Here is a 16,576-nt window from a genome sequence, read left to right on the forward strand (position 1 = left end):
TCATGTCATTTTTAAGTTATTAAAACTAAATGAAAACTATTTTTCTGTGAAGAAATTGTGTGTATTTTACTTTGTGGGGCTGGCAACACATTTTAAAATGTTTTTGCTGTGTCTGTCTGTGAAAAAGTGACTTTTAAATACTTTGTTTTTACCAGCATTTGCTGCTTGTTTTCTCTAAGAAAGAGGTCCCGTTTTTTGGATTGAGCCTGGACCAGCCTATCAGTTCCACAGTCTATTCTCCTTCCAGTCACAAATAGAAAAAGCTAAGCAAACAGCTTTTGCCATTAAGGCAGCTAGTAATTTCCCTCAGCCATAGGTGAGTGACTCTGCTGTGGCCATTAGTTGTATGCCAGACCATTAAATAACACTATTGGTTCCATTTTCCTGCTAAAAACAAATAGAAAACTAAGCATGAATCTACTCCTTCTCAATTTTCCTTAGACAGGAGTAGTTTACTGTGTCTGGCTCAGGGTTTAATTCAGGCTAATGATCCTTCTAACAAAATATTTTGCAGTAAAAGAAAGATGAATACCTCCTTTTCTGAAGAGATTCAAGATTCTGAATATGGACAGGAGGATGAAGGGACGAATACAGTTTTTTTTTCATCAGATTTCTGATTCAGTCAGACAACAGCTCCGTTTCTGACTCTCTCTCTCTCTCTCTCTCTCTCTCTCTCTCTCTGTCCCTGTCTCTGTGGGGGCTTATCTTTCTCTGAGACTATTTCTAGAATGTGCTAGTGTTTTTTGAGCTTTCCTGGTCCATCAGAAAATACTATGAGGTGTTACTAAAGTAGTTTCCAGAACCTGTATCCATTCCTCCAGTACTGTTATCTTTGGAGGATGTGTGTTTTATTGATAGTTACCCAGCTGCCCCGAAAAAGGCTTAGTTAAATAGCTTTAGCTAATTATTCTGCTGCTAAACACAGTTAATTCTAATCTCAATGGGAAGATTGTTGATATGTATGAGAAAAAAGTGTACGCTTTCTGCAACTTCGATTTTCTGAATTTTGAATTGCCAGGGTCATATGTTAAGGTTTGTAAAGACTAACTGTGAAATAATGAGGAACATATGTTTTCTCTGCAGTGTCTTTCTGTAAGGAAAAATCTGCTGTAAATAATTTAATGTTTTCTATTGTTTGAGTCACTACTCATTTTTTACAGTGTGTGTGTGTGTGTGTGTGTGTGTGTGTGTGTGTGTGTGTGTGTGTGTGTGTGTGTGTGTGTGTGTGTATGTGCGCATGTGTGTGGATGTGTGTGTATGACCCTGTTGATACTTCTTCAAGGGATATAGCTACTGATACAGTTTTGAAGAGGTTTGCGTATCTGTACTCTCAGAACCTCCCAGAGGATGTTAAAAATTAGATTTCAAATTGTCCTTTGCAGACAGATTTAATTTTTGGTCTCTCTGGTGTCTCTGCTGTAGCGATGATCAAAATGTGTGATGAAAGAGGAAAGCTGATACACGGAATCTCTAAAATGTTTCAGCCCTTCTTTTCCAAGTTTTTCAAGGGAATCTGTAACTCTTAATCCAGTTTTTGTAGGGAAGAAAATGAATAGTCTCAACAAAATACAGCTAAACAAATGTTTAGAAGAAATGTTTTGGAATTTCCAAGAAGAATTCTGGAAACTGCCAAAATAAAGGATAGTCCAATAAGTCAGAATGAATACTTGAGACTTTGTTCACTGTTCCCACTCTGGCATCCCCTTTTTTCTTCAAGAAAGCCTGACTCTCCACTTTTCTCTTTGACAGCAGATTGGTGGCAGTGGGATGAAATTCCTCCTTTCCAGGGGTAATTCCTCATTCTCCAGACCAGAGTTTTTTGTTTCCACCTGTCCTTCTTCACATGCTGTCGCAGGGAGTGATAGAACCAGTTCCCCTTTCCCAGGTAGGAAAGGGATTTTAGTCAAAAATGTTTTTAGTGCCAAAGAAAAAAAAGCTTGGACACTAGTTCTGGATCTTTCTTTTTTAAACCTGTTTGTGTTGGTGCCTAAATTCAAAATGGTGTCACTCCACAACCTGTTACTTCCTCTTCCTCATTCAAGCTTCCTTGTAACATTAGATTTAAAAAATGCTTATCAACACATTCCTGTTCATCCAGACCTGTTTCTTAAAGTTCTGTATGTCTGGATTATTATCAGTTATCGTCCTTACCCTTTGGACTATCCACTGCACCAAGAGTGTTCACAAAGTACTTATCTCCTGTTATAGCTCATTGCAGGCTTTAGGGTGTCAATATTTAGATGATTTGCTTATCTTTGCAAAGTCTTTTCAAAGTGTCAGGAATCTCTCTCTCTCTCTTAGGTAAAAGATTTCTTACACAGGATGGGACTCCAAAAGAACATTTCAAAGTCTTTCTTGACTCCTTCTCAAAGGATTGTGTTTCTGGGATGCCAATTAGATACCACAGTTCAGAGATTTTATTCCACAGGATAAAACATATCTGTATCTAGATCAATTTCTAGTGTTTTCTACTCAGACTTCATCACTGCAAGGGAATACTACAAGATTTTGGTTCTCATGGCTTCTATGATTCTCATGCTATTCCTGGCAAGACCACATTAGATAAATGCAGTGGTAACTTTAGTCTCTTTGGTCCCAATGCTGAGGTTTGTCAGAAGGAAAATTACTTGGTGGAGACAACAGATATCCATACATCCAAATCTTCTTTTCTCTTTCCTTGTTTCAAGGCAGTAAGTCACCAGAGACCCCTCAGACTTTGCTTGGAGAGTAATTTTAGGAGGGATAAAAGTGCATCATGTGTGATGCCAAAAACAGATTCAAGCACATAAGAGATGCCTGATCAAGGCACTCAATTATCGAAATCATCTTTTCTCTCTGAAACCTATTGAAGCTGCTACAGGCAATATCGCAGTCATGTAGTGCATCAGGAAACTAGGGGGATGCAGGTGTTAACCCTCTGCAGACTAGTCATATTAGCTTAGGGTAGCAGGTCTTACACCCTCTGCAGACTAGTCATATTAGCTTAGGGTAGCAGGTCTTACACCCTCTGCAGACTAGTCATATTAGCTTAGGGTAGCAGGTCTTACACCCTCTACAGACTAGTCATATTAGCTTAGGGTAGCAGGTCTTACACCCTCTGCAGACTAGTCATATTAGCTTAGGGTAGCAGGTGTTACACCCTCTGCAGACTAATCATATTAGCTTAGGGTAGCAGATCTTACACCCTCTGCAGACTAGTCATATTAGCTTAGGGTAGCAGGTCTTACACCCTCTGCAGATTAGTCATATTAGCTTAGGGTAGCAGGTCTTACACCCTCTGCAGACTAGTCATATTAGCTTAGGGTAGCAGGTCTTACACCCTCTGCAGACTAGTCATATTAGCTTAGGGTAGCAGGTCTTACACCCTCTGAAGACTAGTCATATTAGCTTAGGGTAGCAGGTCTTACACCCTCTGCAGACTAGTCATATTAGCTTAGGGTATAGCTTCACAGCACAGTCTCACTCTACACACATCCTACATTCCGTCAGAACAAAACTGTGTGGCAGACAATCTCAGCAGGACAATGGCAGACCCTCATGAATGGAAACTAGATCGGGGAGGGGGTCTTCCTAGATTTGATCTATCCCAAGTAGACCTCTTTGCCTCCTCCCTGAACAATCAGTTGGCAAGATTCTGCTCCAGGGATTAATGCAGGAAGGCCAGACAGACATATACCATTTCTTTCCCTTGGAGATGAATGTTCCTGTGTGCTTTTCCACCCTTTCAGGTAATATTCAGGGCACTTCTGAACATTCAGGGGGAATCACCCTAGATCATTATGGTGACTTCCTTCTGGCCCAGACAACCATGGTTTTCCCTTCTTTTGGAAATGTCCAGGGACAATTATCACAAGCCTTCACACATATACCCCAACACCAGTCAACTACACTTGACTGCCTGGATGATATAGTCTTAATTCCCTTTAGGCACCTAGTTACTGAGGACATGCAGAATGTACTAATGGAGGTAAGAAAGCCTGTCAAATGGAAAAGGTTCTTTAGTTTGTGCCGTCACCATATCCTGAACCCATTCATGGTTATTTGTTCTCAGTATTTACAATATTTGTGTGAGTTATTATCCTATGGCCTTTCTTACATCTCTCTCAAGGTTCATTTATCGGTGATTTCAGCATGTCTGTCCATGAATCCTTTTCTTTCAATGCAGTCTCTTGTCAAAATGATTTTGAAAGGGGTTTTGCATAATATGTCTCCATGAAAAATGGTGGCCCCTCCTTGGGATCTTAATTTTGTGTTAGAAAAGCTAATACTTGTTCCAGTTGATCCAGCTCACCTGGATAACTTCAGATTCTTAACATGGAAAACAGTTTTACTGTTTTCCCTGACCCCTGCAAGAAGGGTGAGTTACATGCTCTTTTGGTGAGTAAACTCTATCTTATTTTCCTTAGGGACAATGTTTCTTTGAGAACTAATCCTGTTATGCCTAAAGTAATATCTGGGTTTACTTTAACTGAAACTATTCATCCCCCATTTCTTTCCTGAACCCTAAAATTGGTAGAAAGAGTACTCCATACCTTGGATGTTCAGGGACAGCTCAAGTATTTGACAGACCTAAATCTTTCAGATCTTCAGATCAATTGTTCATTTCTTGTGAAGGTAAAACGAAAGTGCAACCTGAGTCTGAACAAACTATTTCAAATGATTGTCAAAGACTATTACCTTTTGCTATACTCACCACAACAAAACTGTTTCAGACAAAGTCAATACCCACTCTACCAGGGCTTTGTCTTCATCTATGACTTTGGAAAATATTGGAATCTTGAAATATTTTAGAAGCTGAAACTTGGTCCTCTGTACATACTTTTACAAAGTACTGTAAGTTTGATTCCTTCTGTGGGTCTGCATCAGGCTTTGTGAGGACCGTTTTCCATATTGCTAAGGCTACTACAGCACTGTTCATTCTAACATCTCCTGGCATGGTAAGTTTACTAACTCAACTGTACTTTCCTGTACATCCTTATTATATATGCATGTACTCATGTATTAAGGGCAGATGTACAGTGCATGAGGAAGGAGAATCTGGCTGCATGTCCATTTCTTGACAATATATGTACATCCAATATAGCTACACCTGCTGTAACAGTGATCTATTCAAACTTTTGCTTATATGGTAAGTTAACTTACACAGCTGTACTTTACTACAGACCATATCAGCTGCAGCCAAAGGGATAGTCATGGTAGCCAAGTCAATGATTATTCCAATGGCAGTACCACTATTAAATTACCATACCCAGGGTGATGACCTTGTGGCATATCTTACTAATTTAGAATATGCCCACCAGGAGGGAGAGGACTGAGCTGACTTGTCCTGGATCTTATCAGCCCAGTTAACTGGAGAACCACTGAGAACTTTCATAGTTATGGAATGGACAGAATGTCAGGTCAATGATAAAGTCAAAAATACTTTACCTGGGAGTGCTGTTGTTATCTCAGGGACACAAGGTCAAAGCCAGACATTATCTCATAAAAGTTAGGGTCACAATCATTTAACTTAAAAGTATGCTATTAATTTATACTCAGAAGCAGAGGGTCAATATATTAAAGAACAAGGATAGAAGTGATAGCAATTCATAAATTCCAAATGTCTTTAACTAGTTATTAAGAAAACTGATGCACCAAGCTTTTTCTAAAGACTCTGAAAGTTTGTTGCAAGCAAAGATCCTATAATGCCATGGATGCAAACATCTGAGCAGACTAGACTTTTTGTGCCACCTATGACAAATCATGGTAACAAACTTAATGTAACAATAGTACACATACCCCATTTGAAAGTGGTAAGTAGTATATCTGTAATTGTTAGATTTTACATTAATGTCAGTAATACTCTTAAACCAGTGAAAACATCACCTCTGAAGAGCATACTGCTAAGGATGTCATGCCTCCAGAATGTGATTCATTATTGTCTAGAAGAGCTGCAATGGCATTCTGCTACTGTGCATTTGCTGAATGAATGAAGTGCAATGTCTTAACTGATAGCAGAGACCTGCATGGACTGTTAGACTCAGGCAGCATGGTAACTCATAAAAGGACAATATGTTTTTTTTTTAAAAAAAAAAATATTACTAGCAAAACAAGTGTTGTGGATTTATTTTGATAAGAAACCTACTCCTATTACTCAGAAGAACTAATTATGCTTGAAAAATTAGTCCACCCAATGGCTGTTATTCTCAGTTCAACACATGACATGAGAATAGAGAAGAGAAGTTTCCCACTTTAAAGATTTGTGGAGATAACGCAAAGAAGTTACTTTAAGTAAACCACCCTATCACACTGAGGATGGGAACCAGCAGGCGAGTAATCCTACTGATGTACCTCTACATATACAGAAAAATGGGGGAGCAAGTATTAGATGCATATATGAGAGTGCATGAATCCAAGAAAAAAAATCATAGCTTTAGGAAGCCTTAAAGTGCAAAACTTTGGTAAGGGTTTCAAAGAGAAGATGAACCTACAGCAGTTTAAGAGATATGTCAGAATGGGTCCCCTTCAGATGATCAAACTTTTAAAAGCTTGAATTTCATATGGCCAAGACCATGTGATTGAACTTTTAAAAGTTTGAACAGTCTGAATGGAGACCTCCATACAGCACAGAATGGAAAGATTTCTCTTTTCCTCAATGTAGTGCGATCTCGGAGTTGGTATATTTAAATAGAGGGGGCATGGGGGTGCAGGGGGGCTTTCCCCCCTGCTAGAAACATTTAGTTCATTATTTTACCATGTTCGAGCTTTTGAATGTTCAATCTTGTGGTCTCGGCCATATGAAAGTCGAGCATTTAAAAGTTCAATCATGTGAAGTAGACCCGCCAGAATACACCTCTAGTAGAGCAGCCTTCAAGAATAGAAAAAGGAGAAGGAAGGGACTTACTCACCAAAATATTTCAGTTTGCATGTTTTGTAAGGCATGCAGTAGAAAGTCACTGCATCCTGAAAAATGTTGCAAAGTAGGAGCTGAAGTGATTAGCAAACATGAAGAGAAGGGGATATTCACTGAAAAGGTGGATCTTAAGCAGCAGATAGGACATATGAAAAATATACCACTTCAGCTGAATTTCTAAAATTTCTATCAAACTAAAAATGAAGGCCTCAGAAGCAGAATTCTAAGCAGTAAACAGAAATGTAACAATAAGAAAGATTTCACCAGGATAGTTACGAAGGAGAAGAAAAAAGAGTTCCTTGTAAGACTTATAAACCCACTTCTGTCACTGTAAGCAGAAATCTCAAATAAAGGAATACTCTAGGCAACAGGTAAATATAAGATGGAAAAATAAAATTGAAGATAAATCCTTTGCAGAGGGAGAGCAACTTAGAGAAAAAAAAAAGAAGTTTAGAGTGTGATGTTCAGTCACTCTGAGACAGAGGATAACCAAATAAAGAAGAGGAAAGGGACAAGGAAGAGTATAGTGTAAGATAAGATAATGTTGAACAGAGTTCTAATGCTATTCCTTTTGAAAATCCAAAATGCAGGCATTTTAAACAAAGAAAGAAGGTTCTATGCATCAGATGCATATGAAAGGAAATTAATAAAATTAAATAAGGCAGAAATAATAACTGACTGTAACGAATTCTGGTATGATTTGCCTTAGAATAGTTTGATGCTGAGATGGTTACCATATGAAATCTTGAGACCTGCTAAAACAATTTCCAAAACACAGAGACTAAATGGCTGTAAAATGGACTTACACATACTAATAATGAAATGGTCATTCTCAGAATATTCCCTTTTATCCAAGGTATGGCAATATTGTAGTTGGTATATATAAGTCTGGGGGTGTAGTGGGTTTTCCCCCCTACATTGGGGCTGCAGTGGGCTTGCCCCTCTGCAAAAAAAGAAGTTTAAAGGAGAAGAGCAGTCTTCAAGATTCACTGGTTTTCTGGGTTTCTGGTATTTTTTTCTGACTTGTCTGCAATCGGCATGTCAAATGCCAGCATTTCAATAGGGACCCCACTGAGATTCCAGTGCCTGTACTGGTAGATGTGGATGCAGTACCTTTAATTTCAATACAGGATTAGCTGACCTTTATGAAAGCCAGTTATATTAAAAAAGAACACAATGAGAAAATGTAACTTTGAGAAGAACAATGGAAATATGGAATTATAAAGGAAAAAAAGCTGAACAGGGTGGTTTAACTTCTTGCCAGTACTTTACAGAGTAAATAAGGACAGGAATGAAGCAAATGACAGATATTGGTGTCCAAACCTTTAAAAAGTCTAGTGATCATTTTGTCACATACCCATTTGCTAGGGAGCAGATAGGAATAGGCAAAACTATACCAAACATCCTAGTGAGGTTTTACTAATTCAGAATAATAAAAGAACCAATAATGAAAGAAACTGAGAGCTACTGTCTATGTTGAATGCCCTGAATTCCAGAAGATTTCCCCCCGTTACTGATTTAATAATTCTTTTATTCATTGTCTTATCACAGAGGTCCCACTTGAATGCATTTCAGTGGACATTGTCGAGCCATTGATAAAGCCCAGCAAGGAATTATATTGTATTTGGTCTGTTGTGGATTATACAACCTAATACCCTGATGTCTGTTTGGCATCTACCTTTCAGAGGTCCAAGCAAAGTCAAAGAGCCTGTGGCTGACCAAATTTGTGGATAACTGTAAGCTGGGTGCTATCATTGACTCCCCAAATGATGTTAAAATACTGCAAGAGGGTCTCACAGCTACAAATAACTGGTGACAAATTCATGGCCTTAAGTTAAACGCAAAAAAATGTATTATCATACCATTCAGCAAAAACATGGCCCCTACTGATTACCACATCAGTGGCAACTCCCTAAGCATACAACCTGTGGTGAGAGACCTGGGTACTCAGGTTGACAACAGTCTCACATTCGACCATCATGTGGCGGCAGTGGTCAGAAAAGCCTTTTACTTAGTTCATCTCATATGTAAAGGGATTGCATCCAGAAGAAAGGAGGTTATTACCTCTCTGTACTCCTCATTAGAACCATAATTGAGTATAATGCCCCGTTTAGTATGTACCTCTCCAAATACCTGCACCAACTGGAAAGGCCAGAGAAATACCTCAAAAAGAGAATACATGGCCTCTAACACCTGTCCTATGTGGATAGCCTCAAATCACTATCACTATACTCAGTATCATACAAATTGCTCAGAGGTGATCTGTGTCTCACCTACAAAGCAATATTAGATCCTGCCCTGCTAGAGATGCTCCATATCTGTAAGTCTAACTCCTCAAGCATTACCTGCTCAATAGGCCTAAATCTAATATGTGACATCAACAAAACCTGCTGGAAAGACAGGTTTGTCTCCCAGAGGCTGCCCCGTCTCTGGAATAGACTTCCCATACATGTCAAACAGAGTACCTCACTGACCCTCTTCAGGTGCAACCTTGATGAGTGGATGGGAAACCACAAATTTGTCCCAAGGGGTTCCCCTTTGTCCCTCACTGACAGGGACAACAGGTGCTGACCGAGGTTTCTTCTTTGGGGATAAACTCTTGGCTAGGCTTGTAAGGGCCCCAGGGCCATTCGCCTAGTAACCACCTATGATCCTATGATCCTGTGTCATGCCAATATGTAAAGCTAATGCTAAGGCTGTAGCCAAGAAGCTAACTGTATTATTTCCATGGTAGATGTCCAAAGGGAAATACCTATCAGGTGACTCCATTTATTTTCAGAATACTGCACCGGCTGTACTATTGTTGTGATTTCAAGTAGCTAAAAAAAAATCAAATGTACCATCTCCAGATTAGTGTTTTGATGAAGCATTTTAACCAAATTCTAAAGGTAATGCTAAAAATACTATTAAGGAAGATCCCAACAACGAAGAATACTTAATGCCATACCTCCTATTTGCCTATGGAGAAGTGTCACAATGCTCAATCATGTTCAGGTTTTTGGGCTATTACATGGCAGAAATCCTCATGGATAATTATATATTGCAATATAAGATTGGGAAGGAGAGAAAACTCATTTAAAAGTGTCATAGATTGCTATGCCATATTACAAGGCAGATTGAAAGTAGTAATGCCCAAAGTACAGGCAGACATGCAAACAGCTTAAGCTATACAAGAGATGCATAACAAATATTCATGTAACAGGGAATTTAAAACTTAAGACCAGATGATGGCTGTGGTTTCCTCTGCAGAAAACAGTTTTTGGCTTAACAGCAGGGTAAATTTGAAATAGAAAATATATGAAGCAATCTACAGAAGTAGACAGATAGATAATGGAAAACCAGAACAGAGGCAGCAACATACCACCAGGCAGTGTGGACATAAATCTAGGTGAGGGCCACAGTTAATATGACACCTAACCCCAGCTACAAAAATGAGAACAATTATGGTGGATGCTTATGTCACTTTTAGAACTGTGGAAAGAAGTACCAACTTTGGTTGATAGTTTAGCAGTGGAGACTACTAAATTTCCCTGGGTCCATACTAAAGTTTCCTTCCACAAAACAAAGATGTGCTGTAGTTGAACTGGCACTCCTCCAGATTGTTCACAGGTAAAAGTTTTGTGAGTATGTGCATGTGCATACAGCTGTGTGTGTGTGTGTGTGTGTGTGTGTGTGTGTGTGTGTGTGTGTGTGTGTGTGTGTGTGTGTGCGTATGTATGGTTTTTCCTGTATTTGTGCATGTGTGTGCATATTCCAATGGATTTGAGCCCTGTCTAGGATAAACTATATGGCTTGGCTAAGCGCTCACTTCATGTAAAATAGGCTTCTGCTCCTTAAAAACTTGAATTGGATTAACTGGATACTCAGAAAATAAATGTAAGATCAAATAAAAATTTTGCATTTGCTTTAACCTTGTACAATTTTACAAATAAATGACAAATAAAATTTCTTTTAATCCTTGTATAATACTGGCAAAATGTGAGCATTAGAAAATGTTAGCCAGCAGACCTTGACCACACCATGTTTTCTATTATTTCTTGGTATCGAGGTCCTTGAAACAATCTAGATTTTAAAATGAAACTATCTTATATCTTATTTTCTAAGGAGGACAGTAAAATTATATATATGCAGCATTAAGGTTAGCATTAGCAACGTTTTCATTTTAAAAAAGTCTGAAACAAAATAGAAAATTTACGCAGTGCAAACTTTAAAGCATTTTTTTCCTTTAAAGTTTACATAAAACCAAAAATATTGCCACAGCGCTTCCTAAATCATTAAATATTTCCATTCATCTTATTTGTTCAGGCCATGCAGAAGAAGCATTAATTCTGGAATCAGTTTTGTTGACTTTTATCAAATAAGCGCATTATTCACTAAAGAAATAAGATAATTTTTTTTGCATACAAACACAGATAAAAGAGACAGATCCCAGAGCTACATGTCATCCTTTCTCTTAGAACCCTGCCATAGCATCTGACCATGCCCCCCCTAGGCCTCCACAGCTGTTAAACTTGGGTTACATCTACTAAGAATGCTGAAAGGTAATCTGAAATTCTTCCAAGTGTGTGTGGGGGGTGTCAACAGCATGAGATTGCTTCAAAAAGTCTGGTAGGGGAAAATTCCATAAGGCCAGATTATGTGGCAGAACTGGCCCACTAGCCTTCAAAGGAATAATTTATTTTAGAAACAGATCAGTACAGTTCAAGTGAGATATGTCAGTAATACTGGTATTCAGTCATCCCCTCATGCTTGTTGAGTCATATCAGCTGTATGAGCAGCCAGGCCCCATTTCCAGTAGGGAACCTATGTAGATTGTATGGCCTTCCTTCCATATCACACACACATACACACACACACACACACACACACACACACACACACACACACACACACACACACACACACACACACACACACACACACACACACACACACACACACACACACACACACACACACACACACCACATGCCCACCTCTGGACAAGTTAGATTCACCAGTCTACCTAGCACTTGTCTTTGGAATGTGCATTATATTATTTAAGGAACATCCTTCAAAATTGTTGACTGGTTGCTATATATGACTTTTCTATAATGAGCCTTTGCATTTCTGTCAGCATGTGCTAGTATAGTACTATTCACTGTTTCTTTTGAAACATACTTATGTTGCACAATGTTTATATATTCATCTGGATGACATTCATTTACAGACATTTTCAACACCTACTATGGCTTTAAAAACTAATACTCGTAACGTTAACATGTGAGAAAAATGATTTAAACCATGTCATTTTCAATTATTGCAGTGGTTGTACTGTGAGTAAAGTGGTAGCAATTTCATGTTTAAATGGTAGTCCGCCAGTAACACTGTGACAAACACCAACTATTCATTTTTTTTGTATTTGTTTTATGCATTTTAACATTTTAAGAAATCTTCAGAGACAGAATAATAACTTCTTACATTCCTAAGTTCAAGGATTTTTCTACATAATAGTTGGAAATATATGCTTTCATTTTTATTGTAGGAAAGCAGTATTTTACATAAATCATACTTGTTTTTATCTCTTTCCAGAAATATGTATTTTTTAAGAATCAGCAGAAGGTTAAGCCTCCAGAAGACCTCCAGGACTTGGGAGTTCGCTTCCTGCAGCCATTTGTTAACCTGCTTTCTAAAGCAACATACTGGTGGATGAACACTGTCATCATTTCGGCACACAAGAGGCCTATCGACCTTAAGATTGTTGGAAAGCTTCCAATAGCCATGAGGGCACGTACAAACTACTTTTGTTTGAAAGATGCCTACGAAGAACAAAAGGTAACTAAACAATTAAAGCATTTAAATAGGTGTTCAATGACAGAAGTTATTTCAGGAGTGTCACTGTGATCTAACCCTAGCTTTCATTTTAGTCTAACTGAAAAAAACATGTACAGCTAGGCCTCACTGACTATAGTTCAATTGCATGAGGTGGCTGCAGGGGAAATAACCTTCCCCCAAAGTGCAATGACATCACATTTGATTATAATGCATTAGGGTATATGTGGGGATGCAGAAGGTGCTCCCTGCTGAATGTATGAGACCCATAATTGCTAGTCCAACAAATTAACAAAGTAAGTATGAATATCAAACAATTGCAGTTAATTTCAAGTATCACTGTAAAATTATTAACTCATTCACATCTACTGAGCTAATTGCACTGTATTAGCTTCATGTCAGCAGAGCTAAGTCTATGGACTACCTTGTCTAATTCAAGGCTACATCACTTGACTGGCAGATCAGATCGCACAAAATGCTACTGTTTTAGTGTTATTTAATCTCTGTTTTGAATTCATGATATTGAATATCATTATTAAGAAACATAATATGAGAAAATATTTAAAATTAACCACTGTAACAAAAGCTGTTTTACTTGTTTAATTTAAAATATTTTTCTCATATTTACATGTTACTCTAACTCATAACGCCAGACAATGACTGCCCAGCCTACCATGTAACACCTAATTAGCTTAGAGCTGAGAGGTGTGAATGAGTTAAAGTATTTGTGTCACCTTTCTCACCCTGACACGACAGATGCAGCCTAATATCCATACTAGTAATGGTAAGATCACAGTATATTTGAGTAAGGATAATACTGCATCTTATTAACAATCCCAGATTTAGTATGTATTCCTTTCACATTCCAAGGGTCACAAGTGTAGTATTTGCACTTTCAGTAGGAGCCCTGCAGGCTGGAGGTTCTTCCCCCATGTAAAATACTTTCATTGATTAAATGAAATATGTTTAGAGTTGTATGGTATATATCAAGTTGTGAAGGTATATAAGCTGGTGATATAAGTTTAACTTTCTTTTTATGAAATTACTTTGGAGGAGGTATTTATGAAGATAAATACATTTGTGATACCCATGTGCATGGCTATATGATTTATTTTATTATGGCTTTGTATGCCATGGGAGAGGTGATTAATGCTGAGACTTGTGCTTTGGTTTTTTAATTTTGCTGATGCAGATAATGCAGCAGTGTCCCTACATATCATGCAGTTGAGCCTGGACGTGTTTGCCTTACATTATGTGGTGCAGGATATGTGCAGTTGTTGTACTGCTGTTAGTGTGCTTATTATGCATTGTTTATTCTCTAACAGTGTTAAAAGTTTCATTGACATACCTCTCAACCGTCCAGATGTTCATAGAATGTCCAGATTTTGGCCTTGTGTTTTTGGTCTGTTCTTCATAAGAATTATGTTTTTTTACAAATCATCAAAGACTGAAGTCATTAAATAATAGCAGACATTTGTTTCATACTTCAGAAAATGTATGCTAATGCAAGGCATGTTATTCTGTCAACAAACTTTTTTTTTTTTGTTTGGAAAAGCAATATTTAAAATATGCCCCTAATTTTAAGAGTTTATTCCTTACTTACTTACTGTACATATTTCTTGCACTAAGAGGTAGAGAGGTATGCTCATTGAAGTCTGGAGGGGGAAATGCATTTTTAATGATACACCATGATTCAGTGTAATGTCTGCCAGGTCACGTATGAGCAAAGGCAAGACACATTTGATTTTGATCTAAGAAACCTTATCATAAAATAATATTGGATGTGGTGGCAATTTGATGATTTTCTTTTAATACATTAAAAAAAAAACATTAACTGTTGGTGTAGAGATGGCACCTGGTAGCTTGTATGATAATTTTAGTGCCAGTGACAAAAGAGCAGCATTCTTGTCAGCCCATTGAGTGCATTTTGAATTGACACTACATGGCAACTAATAGTGCCACTGACCACATTACTGTCCATCTCTTAATAATCCCATGTTAAAATAATATTGATGTGTATGACTATCTACCAGCCTGATTATCTAGCCATTTTAGTGCCATATCTGTCCTTTCTTTTCCTAGTTCTGTTTAGTCACAGCAGTTCATGTCACCTCATTGTGTAGGACCCCTAATCTTCTTCAGGACTGAGAACGGGGATAACAACCAACTGCCGACAGGTTGCCATGCTCAGCCGGACTGGACTCATCTTTATGCACCTACAACCATCCTCCTTTTAGTCATCAAGCATGGCATATTATACAATGACTGGCCGTTAACATCATAAAACAAGCATGCTGATTGTCCAGACCAACCAGCGTGCCCGCTGAGAATATACAACAGAAAAAGGTCCGGTCACCTGGACTTTTTTCCGTTGATATATTCTTTAATTTTAATGTTTTTTTTTTTTTTCAAAAGAAAAGTGTAGCAACGGAGATTTTCTTTTCTCTGTTGCTTACTTTCCTGAGCACTGATGTACTGGCTATGCGTGGGAACGCAAGTTCCAAATGCATGCGCAGTACATCAGATAGGGCAAGGAGGAGATAGCCAGAGGCAGAAGGACAACACAGCGCCATTATACAAGGACATTATTTAAGAAAAGTAAGTATTTTTTTTCTTAAATAATGTCATTGGGCCAGATTCAGGAAGGCTTACACGGAGTTTAAGAGTAGTGTAAGCCTCCGTGTAAGCCTCCTGATTCAGCAACAGCCCAAATCTCCGTGTAAGAGACAGCTAACACGTCTCTTACACGGAGTGGGCGTGGAAATGCTCAATACCTCATTTGCAGCTCCAAGATATGCAAATGAGGTATGTGAGCGATCCATTTAAGCTCAAACCAGTCCGTGTAACGGACGTGTTGCAGAAATGTACTCAGCTGACAACTGAGTACATTTCTGCAAAATTAAAACGGAGCTATGTCAGCTCCAAATAAAGGGTGCATTTGTTACATATATGCCAATGGCCAAATATGTGGCCATTGGCATGAAAAGTTGCAAAAAAAGTTATATAACTTTTTTTTTTTCACGGATTTATGTGTTTAACTAGCGCACACCCGCAAACGGGTGCGCTACCTAAAACTGAAAACCGAAGCTTATAAGCCCACAATTGTGGGATTTATATATTACATGAAATGTCAATGGAGGGACTTGCAGAGCAAAACAATATGGCCTCCGTTTAGTGGTTGTCAAGGGGAATCTCCGTGTAAGATATGTAACTAAGCATTACTAGGCAATCCTATGTAAATGAGGGTTACAATACTGAATCACACTGCCACATAAGTAATGAGCACTTTCTGAGTAGTGTAAGAGTTAGAGAAGGGAGGAACAGAGTAAGAGGTAGGTGACATCATGGGGGAAGGATAGAAAGAAATGTACCAGATTGGAGGGCAATGTAAGGTAAGAGATGACAGACAGACATCAGGGAGGGAGGTGTGTCCCAACAGAACACTAGGAATGTCAAGAAATTGAGGGCATACGCTATCCCTACACTCTAAGTTTCTTGATATACGTGCATGCGGCGTGTGCCGCGTGTAAGGCAGGTTCAACATGTGGGAGCGTGTTGCAAACTGTTTACAATGGTTTGCTTGTGGCGCGTGTGTAAGGCAGTGTCTGCGTTTTAGCATGAATCAGCCTAGCTCACACCGTGTAAGGATGTGTGCACACGCGTAACACCGTGTAGGGATGTGTACACGTGTTTAAGTTACTGTGAGCGTGTTTAAGCCGGTGTGCACATTGCTCCCCCTCAAGAAACAGAGAGGAAATAGGGAAACAACCAAAATACAGGGAAACTGCCAGAAGATACTACTAAAGTTAATTGGTGGAAACAATTAGAAGCAGGCAATTACACAGGCAGACTAGAAGCCCAACCCAGCACTTA

General features: G+C 38.6%; 1 protein-coding gene across 9 annotated transcripts in view; it reads left to right on the forward strand.

Moving 5' to 3' along the window:
* Window positions 1–16,576, forward strand: part of ABCC9 (ATP binding cassette subfamily C member 9) — a 1,652,866-nt gene that overhangs the window by 423,844 nt on the left and 1,212,446 nt on the right. For all 9 annotated transcript variants that reach the window (XM_044087794.1, XM_044087796.1, XM_044087793.1 and 6 more), the window contains exon 7: window positions 12,464–12,706. In XM_044087794.1, coding sequence (XP_043943729.1) covers window positions 12,464–12,706 — 243 coding nt within the window. The remainder of the gene's footprint in view (window positions 1–12,463; window positions 12,707–16,576) is intronic.

Source organism: Protopterus annectens, chromosome 11.part0 (assembly GCF_019279795.1).
Source record: "Protopterus annectens isolate FY-2018-M chromosome 11.part0, PAN1.0, whole genome shotgun sequence".
In the NCBI taxonomy this organism is placed as follows: domain Eukaryota; kingdom Metazoa; phylum Chordata; order Ceratodontiformes; family Protopteridae; genus Protopterus; species Protopterus annectens.